Here is a 24,690-nt window from a genome sequence, read left to right as displayed (position 1 = left end):
CCAAGTTTCAGCTTACAAATTTTTCTAGTTATGAACATACAGCCACCTGTAACCTACGGACCAATGCACAATCTTTACATCATACAAAAGAAAAACTATACTGTTTTCATGTAGGTTTAGGAGACAACCAAAATTATTTGCTCTTTTAGATCCGGACACAATAGCCAAGTAAAATTAAAAAAGAATGTTTAAGCTTTCACTTTGAACGGGTATTTTTCTCGAGTTTTGTTCCTTATTGATTGCCCAATTGTAATTAAAATCTTTTGATGTCAATTTCCGAGAGAGAGAACTGTAATCCACCTCACTAAATGGTCAGTATTAGTCATCAGGTTTTAAATGAAGCTTCCAATTTGGAGAAAACTATCATCACAGTATTGATTAATGCTCTAACCATGTGGGTTCAATGTAATCTTGCTTACTATCACCGTACTTGATTTTACAGCTCTGTCATCCTAGGTCAGACATGGCCCTACTTTTATATCCTGGCATTTCATTTTTAAGATTATTCTTCATGTGGTGAAACGAAAGGAAACAAATTCATAAAGGAATCTATACTCCAAGGATTAAATCAGCCATAAAATGGCTGAGTACTTTTATTCATGTATCTTATTACATTATACATAACATTATAGAATTTTACATGTATAGAGCATAACTATCACATTGCCTGCAACTTACCAATCTTATAATAAAAATCCTAAAGAAAAAAAAAATCAATAAAAAAAATGAGACGACACCGGAGTGAGCTGAAGAAGACAATGGAACATCCCTGACTGGTTTCAGATTCTGACAAGACTCCCTCACATTACTTGTGTCCATTACTGTACATCCTAAATGGTAGAATTTTACTAGCGAAGATTTATTGTTTTTTCCTTAACAGAAAAAATATGTCTGCTATATTTGATATGTTCTTCGAGAACAGAAAGGGGAAAAAAAATATTGCCATCACAAACCTTTTATAACAAAATCCATACCAGTACAAGTAAGGATCACCTGGTTTCAAAGACAGAGAAGAAAAGTCTTTTTGATAAGTTTTAGGACTACACTTTTACTGCTTTAACAACTGCACAAACAGCTCAAGAGAGAGAAGGTATTCCTGAATTCCTGACGCCTTTAAAGCCACTGGATGATGATCTGGACATTTTAAAGTAAAATAATTTGGTTGTACCTAAAACAGGAAGTTATTACCTCTAGTTGGAACTAACAATGGATACAACATATCTTATGGTAGGTGAAAGTCAGTTCCAACAGAAGGCACAGAATGCAGGGGATACTGACGAGGTAGTTTTTGTGAAAAAGAAAATAAATATGGATAAGCTAAATTCAGTTTAAATTGCCATGATTACAGTAATTTGGTTGAAGAAAAAGTTTATATGATTGGGCTCTATGTGCTGGAAGAGACATCTATTACCTTCCATGAAAAGCAATCAATAATGGCTATTGAACAAAGTGAGAACATGCATACTTTTTTAAAATTTAAATAGGCACAGAAATGTGTTAAAAAAGTACTTTTTGTTTGGGAAAATCTAGTGTTTGGGTACTGAACTAGTACTGCAACAATCAAATAGTTTCCCATGCTAATACCTAAAAATGGTTACATTTCTAACAAATTCTTGTAACTTTCCAGGAGTCAGATTCTCTTCAATCTTGGAGGGAAGAGACTGGGAGTAGTAGTGGGAACAAAAGAAAAGAAAAGAAAATAAACCAAAACCAATGTAACTGTACTGACTAGATCATAATTGTCATAAGGAAACTAAATTCATGCAACTGTTGTAGGCATAAGGGTAATATTAAAATCTAATTTCCATCAAAGCCTGAATTTCTTGATTACCTGCATATTATGTTCTACCAATCCCCATAAGGATTGGCACGTTACTGTGTGGTACTTTTATACTTTCCTTAACCATGATTAAGGTTTAAAGATAATAACAAAACCTTTCAAATTTAAGCACATCATTCAAGCCCGGATTGCATTGCTCTCGCCAATTTCCTTTAATGATTTATAATTTTTCTTTTGACTCCACTGTCATCCTTGGTAATGGTTTAATACAAAATTTAATTGGTTTGCAATAAAACAAATATTGAATTATTGAATAGTATATGTACAAAACAAAAACTGCAAGTTGGGAGAAAGAAAAATCAATACAGAAAAATTTTCAATGAAACATTTCTAATCTTGAAACTATCTTCCTAGGAAATAGAAACCTTTTTATAACAGCAACGTTCTTTGCAAACTTAACAGATTCCACGTAACTCCTCTGAAATGGAAGACTCAGTTCTTTACCACCACAAAGCAAATGAAGTGGCATGCGCCTGTCACTCGACGTCCCAGACTGAAATAGTTCTATATACAGCACAGTACAATGGGGTAAATAAAAATATCCAAAGGTACACTTCCATATAGATTAATGTCTGCATAACCTATACATGCAGAATGGCCAAAATCACCAGATCTCCCAAAACCACGCGCAACACCCTCCGGGTATCCAAGAGATGTAGTCCACTCAATATTCTTAAAAAAATTGCAACAGATAAATCAAGGAAAGCCAATTGTCAAGAGCCCTTTCAGATGAAACTTTCAAAATAATGGGACACTATGATTGTCATTCATCATCAAGAGTAGTCTAGATATCCCATTACTAGTAATCAGCATCTACAGTATATAATTACTGTACACTGAATCATATCAAATGTTCAGAATTTAGGGGGGGAAATTCCAGAATTAACGAGTCATGAAATACAGTGTAAAGTAAAATTGTGTCATGCTAATAAATTAAAAAATATAATTATGTATAAATTAATACCCCACAATGACCTCTGTATAAAGTTTTTTTTTACAGTTACAAATGCTCAGTATAAAAACATACAGAACTTACTAATTTTAGTACTAACCACACAATCTTTTGTAATTACTCATTCAGCATGTCAATGTTATATTTAAATTTTCCAAACCTCTTAATGGGATCACTAAACTAAACCTTATACTGACAAGGTGAGAGACAACCATTAACCCACTTTTGTCAAGCTGTCATTCTTTACAAAGGCAAAGGGGAAGTATAGGAGAGACAGCCACAAGAATTAAACGTACTTAAGTAGGCTTAAAACACAGACCAAATATATATATATATAGATATAGACAGACATATATATATATATTATTTATATATATACAGTACGTATATACACACACGAGGCTTCTGCGAGGCTAAGCAGGCTTGGTTTTTATGTCCATAATAACCGGATTTTTTTTTATAACCTTCACTCTTTTGTTCACAACTACTGAAGGTATCAAATGTACCAACTATTGCATTGCCACTGTAATTTTTTACCCAAAATAAATTTTACAACTAAATTTTATACTTCCATTACAAAATCACTTTAAATTTACAACATTAAGACAGACCCAAATATATAAATTTATTCATGCATACAAACATAAACCCGAAACTCAATAAAAACTCATTACTGTACCAATTCATTGAAAAAATAGTTTAAATAGTGCAAATACACTGAACCATTTGTAAACTATAATGGTAAAAACAAAAAAAAATAATCGACAAGTCAGAAATTTTCCATTTTCTTCTCAGCTCAAATGTGACTATGTAAAATGGATTCTCAACCTTGATTAAAAATTTCAACGGATGACCACCACAAATTCAAACATTTTTATAAAGAAAAGAACTTGGGTTTTTTCTCTAAAGATGTGCAACGCAAAATTTGATTTCAATATATAAAACTCAGGTAGTCATACCTTTCCTATTGATCAACTGTGGTGAGTCAAAGAGTTGCCATGGTGACCTCAGAGCAACCATGGCACTTGTGGCCAGAGATGAATCGAAGTAAAAATGTACATAAATGTAGCTACTTGTATGCCTGTGTTGTTCACTGAGGGAAGGAATTTTCAACTTTGTTTTCCTCCTGGGATTTCACTCCAGGAGAAATTATGATACAATATGATTTTTTTTTTTTTTATTTCTCAAAACATCTGTAGCACCAACCTTTTGCAGTTCAAAAAACTAGCAGAATTTTTTTCCACTTCAATAGGTTCTGACTCAATTGTTATTACTGTATACTTTTTTAATAGCCAACATTTCATAATGATAAAACAAATTTTGAAGAACAATTCTCAAGAAAAAACTGCTCCCTAAATTTACACAATTTTTCCTGAAGAGCTGCAGTATGGATATTTCTGCAGTCCATGAGTTTCATTCTTATTTTTTTACTTATTGTTTTAGCTTCATTCTCCTCCAAAGGCAGCATCCCAATATGTAAGTGTCTGCAAGTAACACATACTATCTGGGAAAGCAGTTGACAATTAATTTATTAATAAAGTTTCTCTTCCTAGAATGGTATAGAGTACACTGTACAGTGTATATATATGTATATATCACATCTGGCTAAACGGTTGCTGCTGCTGCTGCAAAATCTCCACAACCTGCACACCTCTAAGCCGGAAACACAAGAGGTTTTGCCTTCTACGCAATATCACATCAGTGGTGGCTCATGACAACTTACTGTCTTACCCGTTCGCCATCGCCACTCACGAGAGAGTTACGGGAGTAACAGAAAATTTTCATTTCCACTCAACCCTAAACCACCAGCAATGGTTGATGTTTTGGAATGGAGCATCGCACTATCAAAAGTTCTTTGTGTTTGTAACCATCTGAACTAATCTGCTGCATCCACATATTTGTTCTCCCCACTACACCAACCATTGCTGCTCTACAATATCACAAAACACGACATTTTTTATGAAAGTTGGTGGGCATACTTTACAATATATTGTCACCTTTGGCTTTAGTTACTAGCATAGAGCTCCTTTGAAAAAACTTGAAAATGGAATATACTTAAGAGCTGCCCAACGGCACCACCATCACAACAATTCCACTGTTGCGCTGACAGTCCCTTGCCATGGGACCAGACAGAGACGGTCGGTAGCTCCGGCAGCAAAAGTAGGAACACGGGAACTGTGTTGAGCCTCATACCCCCCATCCACCCTTCACTGGTACGCAGGGCCCTTCTCCCTTTTCACCATGATTTGTCAAATGTTGCCACCCTACCCACATAGTGTTTTCAACAAGGGATTATCATCTATGGAACTTTAATAACTTTTCTCATGCTGTTTTCATCACAGCTTTTTTCAGATTTTTTTCCAATCCATACATTAGGAATATAATTTCATCAGTTGTCACAAAACAAGTTTAACATAAACTAACATTTAACTATAACTGAAAGCTTTAGAAAATAAACAGCAGCTGTTGATCAAATCATAAATCACTAACAGGTTGATAAACCACACACAGCGTCTCTGACAACAGGTATGGGGGGAGGAAAGAGCTTTACCTTGAGAAAAGGTAAGAGGGGCAAACAGAATCCATCTCATGGTTTGGGGGACGGCGACACAGGGGGATGCTGGGGGGGCTGGACGTGCCCCCTACAGTGAGGAACGTTTCATTATGAACTGGTCGAAGAGTGTAAGTTCCCAAGGCCCAGCAAACCAGTAGAGAAAGGTAGGCCTGCCTGTTGCTGCTGTTGAGCAGCAGCAGCCTGGGCCACAGCTGATGCTGCAGCTGCTGCCTGCTGTTGACTATTAGCTGACTGCCGACCACTTTTCGGAAGTGGTGGAGACAAGTAAGGATTCGAAGACAGGGTAAGGACATCATTACGATCTTCCTTACGATACGCCAGACAACATCTTATAAATTGCTGAAATGAAGAACAAAAATTACAAAATCATCCTTAAAAATGACTACCCTTAACTACCTATTTAAAAACAGAATCCATAATTGCTTATCTATTACATTAATATACAGTATATTATGGTATTACAAATACAAGTCATTATGAACTACCCTCAAGAAGGCTGGCCTTACAGTAATATACAGCATTAAAAAATAAGTAATTAAAGTTAGCCTTTGATTATATTTAAATTATATAATGTTATTTTTATTATCAATAAATTTAACCAATGGATATCGAAAAACATAGGATGATTTTTACAAAACTTCTCTAAGAAAATTACATTTTTTGGTTAAAGTATGGAAATTAAATTAAAAAATGTTCAACTGTAAACATAATCCGCACATTTTATATACACAGCATTTGGAATAATCATTCTAATGCCCTGGTGGATAACTGTTCCCTACCAAACCTTAGATTTTGAATTTCAAACATTAAATTTAGTTAAAAGGACTTTCTGTGAATCTCCTAACACAACAAAAACCTGTCAAACACATCATTTCATTTAGTTTCACTCATATCCTTAACATATCTAAAAAATTAACACCTGCAACTTATCCTTTTACTTCCTTCTCCCTCAAAATGTTTTCTAGTGAATCGCCAAACTACGAATACCTACCACATATCCTCCTAATCAGTATTATTCACAAAATCTTTCTGCTGCAATAACTTACTTTGGCCTCATTGCTGACGACAGGTTTAGGAGGGAAAGCCACATCAGTGGCTTTCAATATGGTGTTTTCTTCGAGAATCGTAGCTTGACTTTGGTTGTGACCAAAGGGCTTTTTCCCATATAGGCACTGGTAGAAAATAACTCCAACCGACCATACATCAACTTTACTAGAAATCTTGGGTGGCGTCTTGCCGACTATGAAACACTCTGGTGGCAGGTACCTAAATTTAAGAGTAAAGTCATTCTTAGAAGTAAAATAATTCAAAAGAGAGTATAGTTTTACACATGGCAAAAGGTATGCAAAGTACAGTAATTGTATTACCCACTTCAGAAAGGAAATTACTCTTTATAGAAAAGATTTTGTTGGTGAAACCTCATTATAGTTCAACCTAATGTGATCTACAAATAATGATAGGGCTACCATTTCCATTGAATATAAATGTATGTAACTGACTAGCTTGACAATTTAAATAAATAAATACAGCTGTTAAATAGTGTCATATGTAAACTTAAATTTTGTATATTGTATTATAAAACTTGTGGAAAGGGCTTATTTTTTTTATGTATGTTGATTTAAAAATAAAACAATTCATATTTTTATATATGTTAATGTAATTTATAACTGAAATATCAATGTGTTATGGGACGAGAGTTCTAAATACTGCTTCGGCACCAGCCCTTTGACAGTCGTGAGTTATTAAGATGATTCAAAAGTGGTTCAGTGGCGTGGCATGTTGCATAATGCTAGTCCTGGGAGCTTCTAGTCCGACAGGAACATTTGGGAATATTGGTCCCTAGTATACAATGGACAGATGACGAGCGAAAGACAAATCCGACCGAAAACTCCTCGTTAGAAGACATTTCAGCTACATCTACTGCAACCTGGAATTTGTTACTGAACTCGCAACGATATATCCTGAAGAAAAAAAGTCCAAAGATTCGTCTATTCAACATCAGAAGCTGTGTTTCTACATATCAACTTTTCATATCTAAAACTAAGCAACGTCATCTGTCCCTCGTTGTATATAAGCTTATGAAGTCAGCTCAAGACCTGTTTTTTCGTAAGAACTCATACAGTATATCAATATTTAGTTTGGTAAGCCATGAGTATTTCTGTGGATCTTGTATAATGCCATAAATAATTATGTTAAATCTTAAAAATTTTTATATTTCAAATATGATGGCTATCATTTTCATTTGCTGTTTATGTTTTGCTATTGTTTGGTAAAAAATTTTTTAGTAGATTTGCATAATCTATGTTGTGTACAATAGTTGAATGTAACAATAGTCAAAATATTACCTGTTCAAACACTTTAAATTTCATGTTTGTCAAAACTCATTAATTATATCCTGAAAATGATATTTCCTTATTATATAAAAGAAACCACTTGTAAATACAACATATACCAATTCCTCTTAAATATAGCAAATCAGAATATCAAACACCATTCAGAACTACAGTTAACTTAGAAATACAATATTCAAAACATTGTATCAAATTGGATTCTATGTAGCACATGCATAATCGTCACAGAACATCAAGATCTTTTCACTTATAAATTCACAATTGGTAAATAGTGAACACTAAATTTCCTTATAAACTTTTTTATAACTCACCAATAGGTACCGGCGCCCTGAGAAGTGAGGTCCATCCCATAATCAGGATGGTAGCTGTCTTCATCCATTACTTTCGAAAGGCCAAAATCGGTGATCTTGACCTCACCTAGGATATTACCATCAGTTAATAAGATGTTCCCTGTGGAGAGAAATTCTTTGGGTAACTCAAGGATCCAAGACTTCACAGCTTGAAGCATAAAAACACACACAGCTGGACAGTAAATTTGAAGTTGTACAGGTCAGTAGAAGGAGTCCACAGGAAAGGGATGGAAAATAAAGGAAGAGTAATGTATGTCGGTACCTGAAAGGTGATACATGACAGTACTTGTATTATTACAAAGTTTCATATTACAGTACTTGCTTTGTTACAAAGTTTCAGAGAACCTTTTACACTTTTTGAGTTTTTTCTCTTAACAGTTCCCATATTAGGCCTTCAGAAATAAAACATAATTTACATTTAGATAAATAATTATCACTATACCGTACAGTACTCAAGGAATTTTTCCTTCCTTTTAGGAAACTGACATGAACTCATTTAGTTGCAATCTCCTCTGCCTTATGCACTTTCTCCCTGTATCTGATCTAGGTCTCCAATCTCATTTTTTAAAGTTTACTAGGATACTCCTACATGTCTTCAATATGCTACTTTTCTCATTAACAGCCTACTATTCAAGACTTCTCAATCCTTGAGGGTTCAATCTATTTTCTAGACATTGGATGCATGTCATCAATTCCTTACCAGTAATAAGATCTTCCCATTACACATTGACCACAAATCTCCCCCTCTTCAGTATATTTTAAATTTTCTTTACCAAATTTTTGAGTGGTAAGGCTTTATGCAAGTATCAAATTTTTTTCTCTGTTTACTAATGGGATAGTTTCATTTACCTGCAGTCCAGGTTGTTGCTACTCATACTCTCACAATAATTGTTTTATAGTGCAGTTGTACCACTTCATAGGCTGACCCTTCCACCTCAACATGTTACTCCACCTTCATTTCCCTATTTGCTCTTCTCTTCTTATATATTTTAGACAATGTAAACCTCTTACTCCAATATTTACTCTATGAGAAATATTGAATGAAGGAGAGAGCCTTCATTACTAGAGGTCAATAACTCTAAATTAACGTATAACTTAACTTAAAAGGGAAAATTGGAAAGAATTATCAGTTAAATTATCATAATTATAATGCAGGTGGTTAGCCATGAATAAGCATTTCCCATAATTTTCCTTTTAGCAAAAGTCTCCAAGATGATTATAAACAAGAAATCCATTAAAACTAAACTGAGAATCTTAATATCAACAAAATTTTTGGTACATTGTCTCTAATGTAAGGACAATCCAAAGCATTGCTTTTTAATCATATATATCTTACATATCCGTAAAATTTTAGACCTGGTAAATTGAAAATGTTGACAATTTCCCTTTAATGATTTGTTTCCAATACTTGATAATGTTGTGTGGCGAGACATTATTCATAGTAATCTTTGCTATCCTGTTTCTCCAATCAGGAATTGAGTCATTAGAGGTATTAATCAAATAACCTTAGATCACGAGTGTGACTGCTTCAAAGACAGGGTAATTTCTAAACGAGGCACTAACCAACTGCTGGCTTAATAATCTAATTTATTACTGTCATTAAAGTATTCCTCATTCCACAGTATCTTCCATTTAACTATAATCGGTGCAGTGAGAAATGGACGATACGGTTAAGGTCCAGGTTTTACCAGAATTTCCCCCTGATGGTACACCTCCCCAGACCACCATCTTGTCTTCTTTTCCAACCCTGCTCCACGTCCTTAATCTATCTCTCTCTCTCTCTTTATAAATTGTTGTAAGCCTTGCTGCTAAACACTGTGACATGCACTGGAAGCAAATTAATTATAACAACTCCAAGAACACAGCACATAGACAGAGAGAGCGCAGTGAAATGTATATGGATTCATTCATCATACAGATTTCAGAAAACATTGAAAATTATTTTTGGATTATCAGAGGATTACACCTCTGGGGAAGACCTCCCTAAAATTGCTCCTAGACTTTTACCTTGATCGAATGTGTGTGTAAGGGGACAGGGTTGGAGAAAAGGCCGGCAATTTGTGTCATTTGTCGCACAATAGATTTCGATCCAATGAATTACAGTACTAACAGTATATGTATTGGGTACAGCAATTGCAGCTTTTGGTGGCTGCTTTATCATCTATTACAAGTTGCTTACAATGTTCAGTAGTACAGTTGAACCTCGCAGTAACAGACTAATAGTCTGTTGTATACGCAAAGATTCCCCAATGCATAAACTCAAGCAAAATTATACCAAATTCTAAAGGTTACGGGCCTACCATATATCCCAAATATGAGCAGCTGAGATTGAAACACTTTTCGTTTTCACCTTTGGATGACATAATTAAGGAATTAAATCAAATGACGCTCCAGAAAACAAAGTAATGTACTTAAGGAATGTAAAATGAAACTCACAAAAACATGGATTACTTCAGGCATGGGCCATATCAAAACAAACTGAATACATCACCAGAAAACAGGGAGCACCAGCCACCCATTGAGATTCTACTGCTAAGATAGTTATGGGGTCCTTTGACTGGCATACAGTACTACATTGTATAATTCTCTCTGGTTACAGTACACTTTCTCTTTGCCTACAGATACACCAAATAGTCTAGCCTATTCTTTACAGATTCTCCTCTGTCTTCATACATGTGACAACACTGAGATTACCAAACAATTCTTCTTCACTCAAGGGGTTAACTATTGCACTATAATTGTTCAGTGGGTACTTTCCTCTTGCTGAGGGTAGAAGAGACTCTAGCTATGGTAAGCAGCTCTTCTAGGAGGACACTCCAAAATCAAACCTTGTTCTCTAGTCTTGAGTAGTTCCATAGCCTCTGTAACATGGTCTTCAACTGTCTTGGGTTAGAGTTCTCTTGCTTGAGGGTACACTCGGGCACACTATTCTATATAATTTCGCTTCTTTTTTGTTAAAGTGTTTATAGTTTATATAGGAAATATTTATTTTAATGTTACTGTTCTTAAAATATTCTATTTTTCCTTGTTTGCTTTCCTCACTGGGCTATTTTCTGTGTTGGGGCCCCTGGGTTTATAGGATCCTGCTTTTCCAACAAGGGTTGTAGCTTAGCAAGTAGTAGCAGTATCAACAACAACAACAACAACAACAACAATAATAATACACTCCCTTACATTTAAGTTAAAAGAAAATCTTAAAATATTTTATACAAGAATAAGTAAATAAAGACGAATATTGTATATATATATAAATAAAAGAGACCTTTAGATTTTACAATGTATCAAACTTATTTAAAGCATATTATAATAAATATTGCACAAATGCCAATGCTGTGTTATAGACTACCATAGTTTATATACAGTTTACAAAATGCTGTTAGTGTCATTAGTTATCAACTGGATGTGTAAATGCATTAATTGTGTGTGTTTTCCTTTTTGGCGTCATATGCAAGAGAAACATGATATGGAAACAGCTTAATCTTCATTTTCACAAACTCTAAAGAATACTGCTTGTTATTTACATGAGGGCATAATTCTTGGGGGAGGAAAATATAATATTGAAGGAAGAGTTATATTTATATTCAATGACCAAATCTGTTGGCTCTAACTGCGAAGTAAAGAATTGTTTATAAAAATTTTATTTTGATAAAGAAGCTACTTAGTTTGGGCCATCACTCACAGGTATTTTGTGAACTCTGAATAGTCACGAAATAGGGACGAGGGAAGAAAGCATGTTTGCCCCTTTCAGCAAGCATAGATTTTGAAACGACTTGAATTGGATTTAATTTTTTTAGTACCACATCTGATGCCGAGCTATAGTCTAAAAAAGAATAGTTTTGCTTTATATAGTAAAACATTAGGGTTGATCTGTCAGCTTGTTCTTGACTTTTCTGTAGAAAATTAAAAACCTACTGATGATGACCAAGTACAGTATCTATTTCATACAACAATGTTGAAAATATGTTAGACATGTTATAGTTTTAAGGCAGAGTAAAATATAGTTAAATTGTCCACATACAGTAAGCTATCTCCAACCCCTTCACTAGGAAGGCCGCGGATCCGCTACTCAGTCTATATGAGATTTGTTACCATCAGTTATACTTAATCACTTAGTCTATAATAAGCTACATTTCCATGTTTATTTGTTTTACTGCTGATTACTGAATAAAATTTTACAAATGTTTGCTTTATTTTCCATTGTATTTCACTCTACACCAAAATATTTGTCCATTCATTGTGAAGTGATTATAGAATAACTTATCTGAATTTGGTTTTATAAAATTCTCTCTAAAATAATGGTAAAGTACTGTGAATTTATATGTAAAAAAGCTTTATATTAAAAAAAATGACTATGATATTCCATAATAATTCCATGATAAATAGCAGTCTTAAAGATATAAAACTACTTGTCAGTAATAATGGACTTTATGTTATACAGAAATTTAAAGAAAATATCTATTTGTTTCCTTTGAGGCTATTATTATTATTATTATTACTTGCTAAGCTACAAACCTAGTTGGAAAAGCAGAATGCTATAAGCCAGAGGGCTCCAGAGAAAATAGCCCAGCGAGGAAAGGAAATAAGGAAACGACAAGAAAAGTATTTATACAATATAAAATATTTTAAGAACAGTAACAACATTAAAATAAATATTTCATAAATAAACTATAAAAACTAAAAAAAACATGAGGAAGAGAAATAAAATAGAATAGTGTGCCTGAGTATACCCTCAAGCAAGTGAACTCTACCCCAAGACAATGAAGACCATGGTACAGAGGCTATGACATTATTCAAGACCAGAGAACAATGATTTGATTTTGGAGTGTCCTTCTTCTAGAAAAGCTGCTTACCATAGCTAAAGAGTCTCTTCTACCCTTACTAAGAAGAAAGTAGCCACTGAACGATTACACAGCAGTAGTTAACCCCTTGAGCGAGGAAGAATTGTTTGGTAATCTCAGTGTTTTCAGGTGTATGAGGACAGAGGAAAATATGTAAAGAATAGACAAGACTATTCGGTGTATGTGTAGGCAAACAGAGAATGAGCGGTATGACCAAAGAAAAGGATCCAATGCAGTACTGCCTGGCCAGTCAAAAGACCCAATAACTCTCTAACAGTAGTAACTCAATGGGTGGCTGTTGCCCTGGCCAACCTACTACCTACAAAATTTCTTATAAAAGGTTAAAAGGCCACTCATTGATTGGCAGAAGCAAGGGACAGTGACATTGACCTATCCAGCAGGACAATGCCCTAAAGACTGACTATACATACATATGATCAGCGCCCAAGCTCCCTCTCCACCCAAGCTAGGACCAAGGAGGGCCAGGCAATGGCTGCTGATGACCTATAGGCTCCCCCAAACCTGCCATCCTTAGCTCACAAGGATAGTGATGTTGCAGCGACCAAGAAACTAATGAGTTTCAGCGGGACGCAAACCCGTCTGGCGTTTCCAGTCAGGGATGTTACCGCATTGGCCACCACATTAGGCTATTCTATAATTTATAATTTATAAGATATACTGTAAAATAGAGAGAGAGAGAGAGAGAGAGAGAGAGAGAGAGAGAGAGAGAGAGAGAGACTTGACAAATTTAGTTCATCAGACATAAGGTTTGTTCGTCCGTCATTCAACCTTTCGTGTGACTGTCCATGAACTGGATCACTCCTATTTTGGTTACTTCACGGACTTGGACATGGAGACAGCAATGTAAAAATATGACTGATACTGTGTAAAATGGAAATAATGACAGTAGGATTACCTTTACATGTTATTGTTATTATTATTATTATCATTATTATTATTATTACTTGCTAAGCTACAACCCTAGTTGGAAAAGCAGAATGCTATAAGCCCAAGGGCTCCATCAGGGAAAATAGCCCAATGAGGAAAGGAAACAAAGAAAAATAAAAGATCTTAAGAAGAGGGGAAAAAAGGATAGAATAGTGTACCCGAGTGTACCCTCAAGCAAGAGAACTCTAACCCAAGACAGTGGAAGACCATGGTACAGAGGCTATGGCACTACCCAAGACTAGAGAACAATGGTTTAATTTTGGAGTGTCCTTCTCCTAGAAGAGCTGCTTACCATAGCTAAAGAGTCTCTTCTACCCTTACCAAGAGGAAAGTACACGGAACAAATTGCAGTGCAGTAATTAACCCCTTGGGTGAAGAAGTGTTAAGTATCTCATTGTTGTCAGGTGTATGAGGGAAGGCGAGAATATGTAAAGAATAGGCCAGACTATTCTGTATAAGTGTAGGCAAAGAAAAAATAAGCCGTAACCATTATACCACATCTTTGTGATGTCAAAAAGATATTTGAAGCAACACTGAGATTTTTAATTAAAAGGTATTAAAAAGGAAAAGTGTGCCAGAAATGACAAATTTGTTTAAGGTAGTACCTAAAACTCCTTAGTGGGTATAGTAACAATTGATCTGGATCATTGGTTACAGAACGTAGACTCTTAATCTGAAAGGGCCCAAATCTAGGGTACAGTACCCCCAGATTTTGAGTCTTTGCAATGAACTCAGGACGAAGCCATGAGTCACTTCCCCCCTATCCCCTTAAATGGGCGATGTTGTATGAGAGACCATGAAGTTCATTAACTCCTAGCTGACGCTAAAACGAGTAGGAATGCCGTCTTCAGATTGACGTTACGGTCTGTTGCATGGTGAATTGGTTAGCAGGCAGGGCCTTTCACTGACCCCAGGATGCGAACCACATTCCAAGGAGGAGGTTATATCTCCGACTGGGGGCAAGAGATCTCGTAACTCCGTATGAGTAAGGAAAGTTCCAACAAAGAGGAAAGGTCTATCCCATTTCATCAAAAGGCTAGGCTTAAGGGTGAGCGATAGCCTTTCACCGCCGAGATTGAAAGGTGTTTTTCCTCCTGAAGATAAATCAGAAACTCCACTATTACAGGAATAGAGGCATCGAGGGAGAGCTATCTCTTCCACACACCAACCACAAAAGACGTTCCATTTTGCCTGGTATACCAAGGCAGAAGACTATCGTAAGTGACCAGACATCTGTTTCGCAGCCTGTTGGGAAAATCCTCTCAGAGAGGAAATCCTGGATAGTCTGCAGGCGTGAAGCCGTAGAGACGGAACCATCCTGTGAAAAAATGTTTGTGGAGGTAGCTCTCTCGGGAGATCTACAATCCAATAAATAAGGAAAGGTTTATTATCTTGGTGAACAAACTCATTAAGTATTATTGAATTAATGAATATGGGCCACATGGCTATTATTGAATTAATGTTGTATCATGAAGTTGAAGACGAAGAAGTTGACAGCAAAATGGACAAAAGGAACGGGAATGGAAGTAGAGTAGAAGGCTAAAACGTGAGCGTAACTATGGGTTAAAAGCATGCTGCAAATACCACTAAGTAAGTTGAAACTAGTGATTTTACTCTACTACAACAGCAAGTCTAGAGTGAAGGCGAAGTATGTGTATCAAAAGAATTTGGAAAAATTTTGAAATTCATCTAAAATCATCACAAAGCCATTTGGTGTTTATCACAGTAATGGAGGATGTTCAAAAGAAGAACATAAAAGGGAGCTGCTATATACAACATAAATGTTAGCAGAATCTGGAATGGTAAAAAACAAAGAGGCAGAAGAGTGGAATAGAAATTAGACTGAAAATCAACCTAAGTACAACATAGCTACAAATTTTTAGGATGGTGGAATGGAGTGGGGCTTAATCATCTAAAGAGCTCACTTTCAAATCTTGTGCACTTCCGGCTGTATTTCGTTTTAATTAAAAGTTTATTTAATCCTTTTCAATATTTTCTGTGCAGTCCAACATGAAGATCATATCTCGGCCATTAGTTTGTAGTCTATATAGTTGATGACTTTATCATCAGTAATACTATATTCCTTATATACTTCAGTCCTGAACATCACCGTGAAAAATAATAATTTCTATGAAACTTCCCTAATGTCACATGGTTTCTCTCTCAAAACTGTTTAAATACTGAAATCTACCCTAAAATGAAAATTTTACTTTTTTTTTTTTTTTTTGTCCCAAGAAAATGCCTAAAAAAATGTACTGATTTTTAACTTATAAAAATATCAGCATCAACACAAGAATAGAAATGTACTTCCTTCAAGACTTGTCCTTTCAGTATACCTGTTCCTCTTCATCTTCACTATTGCTCTTTCAGGCCATTTTTATATAATAAAGCCCTTATTCCACTAGCATTTTAAAATCTTTAGCATCTGCAACACTTCCACTATGTTGCTTCTAATACAGAACTTTAAGGTTATCATAATTTTGGGTTAATTCAATTTCCAGTCCTTTGTACTTTTATTACAATTTTCATTAAAAAAGTTGCAACTGCTTCTTTTGAACCTATTGTCAAAATCTGCCCATCTACATGCAATAGCTCACAAGACCTAACTTTTCTTGATTCCTTTGTAGCCTTTTCAGTTAACATGACCAACAAAAAGAACTTGGTGCTTAATCAACACCAATAAGTTACCTGAATATCTTCCTGTAAAACAAGTCTTCACTTTGGGTCATGATAGAATGGGGCATCATCGCTTGGTAAATGAGAATTTCTCTTAGTCCTGCCTTTATTCTACTTATGCATTTCTAGTTTTCTTGCTTCTCTCAAGATCTATAAATATGACTAATTTATTGATAATTTGTATTTTTCACTAACTTATACAAACCTGGAGTTATTTGTATATGGATATATCTTTCGGCAAAGCTGGAATGTAGCCAATTAGACTTATGGTGCGAGGTGGCAACCCCTACCCAGAGCCTGGTAGGGGGTGGCTAGTGGTACCAGCCACCTGTATAATATTACCTTAGTCTTTTTGTAAGCCTTTCTCCTGTTGCTATCTCATTACAAATATAACTTCTTTGGTTAATTTCCCCCCAAGATGAAAACATGGCAATAGTAAATCTAATCAACATTCAAGTTTCCTACAATAACTAGTCATTTCTTTTGCAGTGCTTATCACTACAAAGGTCACCTTCATGGTTGATTTTCCCATGATAAAAAACTTGGAATTAATTCCGATAAATTTTTCCCGTTTCAGCCAACAACTTTTCACTGTCTGATGTTACTCTTAGATATAATACTCTTATTATTTCTCTTCAATGACTAGATCCTCAGTGGCTTTTCACAAATTTTTTGCTTCAATGGATAAAGGCAAGTTGAGAAAAAATCAGATTCCCAAATCTAACAAACAAAATTAATTCCATATTGTGCATTGAGGGGTATTAAGCACATTGCAGAACATGCTAGTTCCATACAAATTGGCAAAAAAATTTCTAAAACTTGTTTAGCAGACAGTTTCCTCTTGTTGTCCACACCAATATCTAAGTACATTATTTCACAGAATCTTAATTTTCAGAGCTACATATAAAAATATCTTGAACCAACCTGGTTTTAAATCATAATGAATGATTGGAGGTTTTATTTCATTCAGGTACTTCAGCGCAGATACCACCTGCATAATAACCGACCTCGCTTCTCGCTCAGGAATTGTCTTGTGCTGAAAATAGATGTTAGACATGAAAAATCTTGCTTTCTAGAGCTTGAATAGTTGAAAAATAATAACTTTACACCTTAAAGTTTGAGAGAATTAAGGTCCCTACAATGTTTCAAGTAAATTCAAGGTTTAGTACATATATTTTAGCAGTTTGTAAATTTAATACAGATAAAAATATCAAACCTGTTTCAGGTAGAAGTCGAGGTCATGCCCATCACAATATTCAAGAACTGTACAAAAACTATTGGCATCAATTTCGAATACATCGTATAATTTGACTATCCTCGGATGATTTAACTTTTTTTGAATGTTATATTCTCTAATAGCATGTCTGTGAAAAAAAAAAACTTTGTTAGTTATGATATTCCTATTAAAATGCTTAAACAATACAGTAAAACATCCAGTTAAACAGAGTAACATCCTTTGAAAACTCATTATTTGGATTCAATTCAAGAAAATCATGAGTATATACATAAAAATGGTACTTACTTTATATAATTAGCTTTTTTATCGTCTTTCCATTCCTTATTCAACTGATGGACTTTACAAGCTACGTATCGCTGTTCTTTTAGATCAAAGGCCTAAAAGTAAAAGAAAATAATTCAACATTCCAAATGATACAATAAAAATTATGTTAAGCATACAAAAGGTTTTAAGATGGTAAAACATATTAAACATTTCTATCATATTCACAAATACATCCTATTTCACTTGCAATTCTTTCAGTCAACTAAATTACTCAAAACTTTACATCCAGATTAGTACAGTACTTGCTATCTAAACTCGTATGTTTTTCATTTGAATATGTTTTAAGAAAATGAGAGAGACTATAAACACATTACCTTGTGAACCTCTGAAAATCCCCCTTTCCCTAGTAACATGAGCAATAGATACCGGTCGTTAAGCACAGGATGGTTGTTGAACCTGGAAAAAATTAAAAGAAAAAAAAAACTTATTTCACTATATTTCCATTTCCCCCGTCTAGATAAAAAGTAAAACTGCATGTCAGTACCATGTATGCATGGCCAAACCTATTACCAGCTCAGTGCTATGATAGTAAATTGCCAAGGTGCTGTGTACAAGTCAAAATTCTTTGTATACTAAGACAAATCATTAGTGGTGTACTTTTAAAAATATATACCAATTACAATACTTATAGGAAGGCAATGTGGCATTCTTACTCCAAACCATTATCTTAATGTATAATAATACCAAACTATTTTTGTCTGAAACTTTACAATCGAGTAAGGTTATTCTTTCAGCATGACACTTGGGAGTTTCCGCTCCTTCAACTGTCAAGCCTTTCAAATAAGGTAAACTAAGATGAATAAAACTTTAAAAGTATGGAATTGCTACTGCAATATCTTGTCTTCCTGGAAATTGTGTAACAAACATGACAGTTATAGAAGTCAAAACACTTAGTATACAAAGACTGAGTGTACACTATTTTTGTTCATCACACAATGATTCAGAAATAGTTGTCACTTCAAATCATTAAAATCATATATTAATGCAAAACTATAACTTTCTTTTACTGTTCCAAAACACTACACTGCAATGATTCCTTCTTTTACTTCCTTCTGTATGATTGAGTGTCACTTACACACTACTTCAACATTTTGGAAGGAATACTCTGCAATACATACAATTTGTGCCCCTAATGACTATGTAATTAGATACAATAAAATTCACATGTCCATTCTTTCTTATTCCCCTTTCAACAACTTAAATTAATACTTCCATCCTTATTAGTGTACAGTATAAAGAAAACAGATAAGTGAATCATATAACCTTATTTATCTTGAAATGCGAGTCTTTCTACCATGGGTAATCAATGTAACTGAAAGGAGAATGATTAGAGTACTCTACAAAGTCCTCTTACGGCTACATGCGCAGGCAGCAATAAGAGAAACAAGAATCAAGCAGGTTAACAGAAAAAAATCTATTGCCAATAACTCTGCATAAAAGAACAAAAACAACCATTGCAACAAAACCGCAGCCTGACCTGCTTTCTTTTTATACATAATTATTGGTCTGTTTTACCAACTCCTTCCCTGCCACTTACATTGCCTCTCCTATGAACATTTGAGGGTGTGCGCATGCAGCCGCTTTGGTAAATTCAAGTTACTTTTGATCACAAGAATGGTACTAAAACTGAAGTGTGCTTACTCTGATAGAGGTTTAGAAAGATGCAAGCATCTGGCAGCTTGGCTGATACCACCAAACCACCTCCTGAGAAAGAGTTGGGTTTCAGCAAAAAACATTTTCCTCAAAACCAAACAAAGGACAGTAGTGCAGGAATTCTTTTAAATCACAGAGAGAGAACTTGGTCATACAAGTATCATGTTCCATTGTAAATGAAATGGCAACTATATGTATAAATACACTGTACAATTTAAAACTATCTGCCAATGATTCCCATGTGATAATTGTTAAACCACCGAATTACACACTGTATATTCCCATTCTACAGTCTTGCGTTCTCTCTCTGTGTGGTAGTTTTGCAATGATGATCAAAACATATAAAAGTAATTGCTTATCATCTGACCTGTATTTGAGAAAGAAATTAACTGTTCACAAGGCCTATACAGTACAGTAAATGTGTGTACATCTACATAATATTCTTGGATATGTATTTATTAATAAAACTGAGTCAATGTATATACTAGGAAATATCCACGGGAAATTATTAAGAATTAGCAAGATCCAACATGAAACATTGAAATAAATACATTCAGTGAGCAGTTAAACTTCAAGCTTCAGTAATTTTCAAACTGACAAGTTTTATAATTTCCCATGAAATGTGATATTGGGCCAAGACCATTAGGTAATTCTACCTTTTTTACATTTTCTTCCATTATTAAGCACATCTACCTCTAGTAAATAAAACTGACACTATCCCTTTACTCCTCTTGTTTCTGTGTAAGATAAGTTCATGGGTAGTAAACTCAACATTCAACTATAACAAAATATTAACTATGAAATGCAGCATAACCTTGTACTTGACATTACAATGACATAAATGAAAACTTACTTGAACAGCACAATAATTGTTTTATGAAGCAGGTACACTAACCAAGCAATGTTCTATTGAACCATGATAAAATGCGTGTTTATATGTCAATATGCTTCCATTAAGGGATACAAATATCATTGTAAATACTTCAGCATTATAGGTCTTCCCTTTATGATGCGTAACATGTACAGCATTGCCTTCACTCTCATCTACCTTGAACAATTTGGGCTAAAAACCATACAGAATATGATGCAATGTCTATTGATTCAAATAAAGTAATTTTAGCTTATCTGTTCAATTAAATACAGACAAGAAAAAAGAATTTTAATAATAAAATCCATTATTTCTTTACTCACCTGATGTTCATTGTGCTTCTCTCGAAGCCTGGTTTTATAGCAAGAAATTACAGCATTTTAGGTAAAAGGATGATTCAAAGCCCTAACTCCACAAAACAAATTAGGAACCTTTACTCTAGTGTTTTTAGGTTTGTCCAAATAACACTCAACAGCTCTCATAATGTAAAGAAATCTATTCTCTGAAATATCATACACATACTTCTCCAAAGAGGGAATATGAAAAAAATTGAGGCACGCCTTCACCTTAAAATAATTCTTAGCTGGGAATGTAGGTAAAAAGAGATAAAATAGTTTTATTTTCTCCAAAATATACATTATATGAAAGAGCTTGTAGTTCACCTATGCAATTAGTTGATGATAGAGCGAAATCCTAATCAACGTTCAAAACACTCTTTAAATATTGTAATACTACATTTAGTTTCCAATAAACAACCAAAGGTTTCTCAACATCAAAGGCTTAAATACAACTGCAACAATATCTAATAAATAACTAGGCAGAGATGATTAAGTACACTATTCAGCATAGATCTACAACCCTCAATTCCTGAAATGAAGTTTCCTTTCATAGCAAGATTGCAAAAACTTTTCATCACTGAAACATTCCTTGATTTGTACCAACCAAAATAAATATTCTATTGCCCTGGATACAAATGATTAGTCTTCATTATCATCATCTCCTCCTATGCCTACTGACACAAAGGGCCTCGGTTAGATTTCACGAGTCGTCTCTATCTTGAACTTTTAAATCAATACTTCACCATTCATCATCGACTCCACGCTTCAAAGTCCTCAGCCATATAGGCCTGGGTCTTCCAACACTTCTAGTGCCTTGTAGAGCCAAGTTAAAAGTTTAGTGAACTAATCTCTCTTGAGGAGTGCTAAGACACCTCTCTATGATCTCATCCACATATGGCACTCGAATAATCTCTCTTTTAGTTTCATTTCTAATCCTGTCCGGCCATTAATTCCCAATATTCTTCTGAGGGCTTTGTTCTCAAATCTGTTGGATATTATCTCATTGTTATTAGTCAATTAAAACCTAAAATAGACAACCTTACGGACTTGAAAAATCCTGTCCCTGAGAATATGGTGGACCATTTCCCTGCGGTTAAATGTAACGCACATGGGTTTGGGTGTTCCGACCTTGATACTGGTTGTCTGAGAAGCTTGGTCTTGCACTGCAACTTCCTTGGATATTCCAACAACAGAAGACAGTGATCTGTAAACCACTGTCTGAGTGTAAAAGAGAGCTCCTAGAATCATCCTGTAATTCAGACATGGAATTTTATCATACAGGTAGTTCGAATTATGGAGAAAGGAAGAAGTGTCCAGATCCAGATTTGACAAGCCCTGTAACAGGGAATCATCTTCCATGCTAAAGATCTGGAAAATGTGTGCATAATTGGTGGGGAAGACCACTTGGACAAGTCTGGTCTTCCCTACTAATTAGTATTATTACTAGCTAAGCTACAACCCTACTTGGAAAAGCAAGATGCTATAAGCCCAAGGGCTCCAACAGGGAAAAATAGCCCATTGAGGAAAGGAAATAAGGAAATAATTAAAGGATATGAAAAATAATGAACAATTAAAATACAATATTTTAAAAACAGTACAATAACATCAAAAGAGACATTTCATATATAAACTATAAAAAGACTTGTGTAAGCCTGCTCAACAAAAACATTTGCAGCAAGTTTGAATTTTTGAGTTCTACCGATTCAACTACCAGATTAGGAAGATCCTTCCACAACTTGGTCATAGCTGGAATAAAACTTCTATAATACTGTGTAGTATTGAGCCTCATAACGGAGAAGGTCTGACTATTAGAATTAACTAAATGCTGAGATCTGGATGTTGAGGAGCCACTGTCCTTGACCTACTTACAATTATACTTTGAGTTTTGTTAGGATTCAACATCTTCCCCCATATTTTGCACTAAACTACCGTATATTTGGGCGTATAAGGCGACCTACAAATAAGACGACCCTCAAATTCTAGGCAAAATTTCTTGATTTTAGCTCACGTCGTAGGTACTATAAGACGACCTTTAAAAATTGAAACTCCAAGGGTATTCGTTGTTTCACTTACCTAGACCTTAAAAATAAAGAAAAACATGAAATGAAGCACAGTATTAACATGAATATCAACAAAAATAATAACATCGATCCTTTCGTCATGCTTATGGCCAAATGTAAGCATGGCTGAGTTATTCAAAATGTTCCAAACAACTTAAGCACTGACCATGCTTATCACTGGATGCTCTTTGTGAGTTTGTTGTGAAAGCATGGGGACTGTTAAATTTAAGAGTAATAAAATCATTTAAAAAAAGCTGGATATCAAATGCTATGGATGGTACTGAGGATGATGTTTTGTACAATAGCGAGGACGAAGACGACAGTGACTCACCGGATACGGACTGGAATCCATACAACAGAATTTGCGACGAATCACCTTTAGTTTGAGAAACTTTCTGATCCAGAAAGTGATGAATGTGAAGAGTTTTGAAGGATTGACTTAAAACCATGTAATATACTAATTTTAATTAAGGTATAGTTTTATGTTGAAGTAAAATCACAAACTTCAAGTAATTTGTATTTTTCCTAACAGTACTTAACTCAAACTACTTTCTTAGGAGTATCTGGGATATCCTCCCTAACCGACCAAGAATTTTGTGTAGTTTCCTTTATCTCCGTTTTCCCTTGTCGGGTCCCTCCGCGGTGGATGGATACTCGCCCTGAGGTGACCCAGGGTCAGCATGCGAGAGCACGCTGCTAGGTCTGAGTCGCCAGTAAGCATCTGGTCGCGGCGTAGATAACATCTCGCCGCTCTCTCTCACATCCCGTCCGACCCGCCATTGTGTTCCACGTTTTCCCTTTGTGCTTTCCCATCCTTTCCTTGTGTTACTTGTGTTGCTTGTGTTCGTGTATTCCCGTATGGAATCTCAACATCGTTGTCCCAGGCCCAAGGCCGGTAAGTCTTGCGGGGCTTGGCTGTCTAAACCCGATGTCGACCCGCACACGTTGTGCTCCTCGTGTAGAGGCAGTGTGTGATCGCCTGCCTCCACGTGTCCGGAGTGTGCTTCCTGGCCAGAGTTGCAGAGGACCTTATACGTAACTAAGAAGAAGAAGGCGCCAAAACAGTCTCCTAGGAAGGCAGGTATCAGCTCGCCCTTGACATCGCCTTCAGAGAGAGGTTCTCCTTCCCCTTCCCCTACCCAGAGTAGGGGACGAGGGTCCGTTGCGGGGAAACGGCCCATTGCCGTTCCCCACGAGTCTGTTATCGGGGATGCTAATTGTACTGTGCCTAGGCAGATGAGTGGGGGGTCTGCTAGGGTGGCGGAAGTGTGTTCTGTGGACAAGGTTCTGGTGCCGTCAGGAGACGTCTCCAGTGAAGACCCGGTGTGGGGGAGGTCAGAAACAGCTCCTTCCCCCCCATCGTGGCAGTGTTTTGCAGGAACAGCTATTTCCGGGGGCGGGCTAGACAAAGAAAGGTAGGCCACGTGCTCTTTAGACCCTGACTCCATTGTGTGGACGGCACCAAGGACACCCTTCAGGTCACCCATGGGGCAAGAGGAGGAGTTTGCGGGCTGGTTTGCCTCTCGAGGGGGACTACGCACGCCCCCAAGCGCCCTCGGCTTCTCTACCACCGGACTTCATGCAGCCCGTCATCCCGGTAGCACAATCACAAGACCCTAGGTTAGTGGCAGAAGACACAGAGGACTCAGACAGCTCCGCTTCCTCTTCATCTACCTCGAA

The 24,690-nt window shown here is 35.7% G+C and overlaps 1 protein-coding gene across 6 annotated transcripts in view; it reads right to left on the bottom strand.

The window, feature by feature from the left end:
- Positions 1–2,081: 2,081 nt before the first annotated feature.
- Tlk (Tousled-like kinase) overlaps positions 2,082–24,690 on the bottom strand; it is a 292,570-nt gene continuing 269,961 nt past the window's right edge. For 5 of the 6 annotated variants that reach the window (XM_068386844.1, XM_068386848.1, XM_068386843.1 and 2 more), the window contains exons 10-17: positions 19,733–19,795; positions 18,406–18,487; positions 18,053–18,144; positions 17,747–17,894; positions 17,455–17,566; positions 8,030–8,168; positions 6,414–6,633; positions 2,082–5,706 (exon numbers count right to left, since the gene is read on the bottom strand). In XM_068386844.1, the coding sequence (XP_068242945.1) occupies positions 5,455–5,706; positions 6,414–6,633; positions 8,030–8,168; positions 17,455–17,566; positions 17,747–17,894; positions 18,053–18,144; positions 18,406–18,487; positions 19,733–19,795 (1,108 nt within the window). In that variant the 3' untranslated portion in view covers positions 2,082–5,454. The remainder of the gene's footprint in view (positions 5,707–6,413; positions 6,634–8,029; positions 8,169–17,454; positions 17,567–17,746; positions 17,895–18,052; positions 18,145–18,405; positions 18,488–19,732; positions 19,796–24,690) is intronic. The other variant, XM_068386845.1, reaches the window with a different exon arrangement.

Source organism: Palaemon carinicauda, chromosome 14 (assembly GCF_036898095.1).
Source record: "Palaemon carinicauda isolate YSFRI2023 chromosome 14, ASM3689809v2, whole genome shotgun sequence".
NCBI lineage: Eukaryota > Metazoa > Arthropoda > Malacostraca > Decapoda > Palaemonidae > Palaemon > Palaemon carinicauda.
This window is presented reverse-complemented; position numbering and strand designations above follow the sequence as displayed.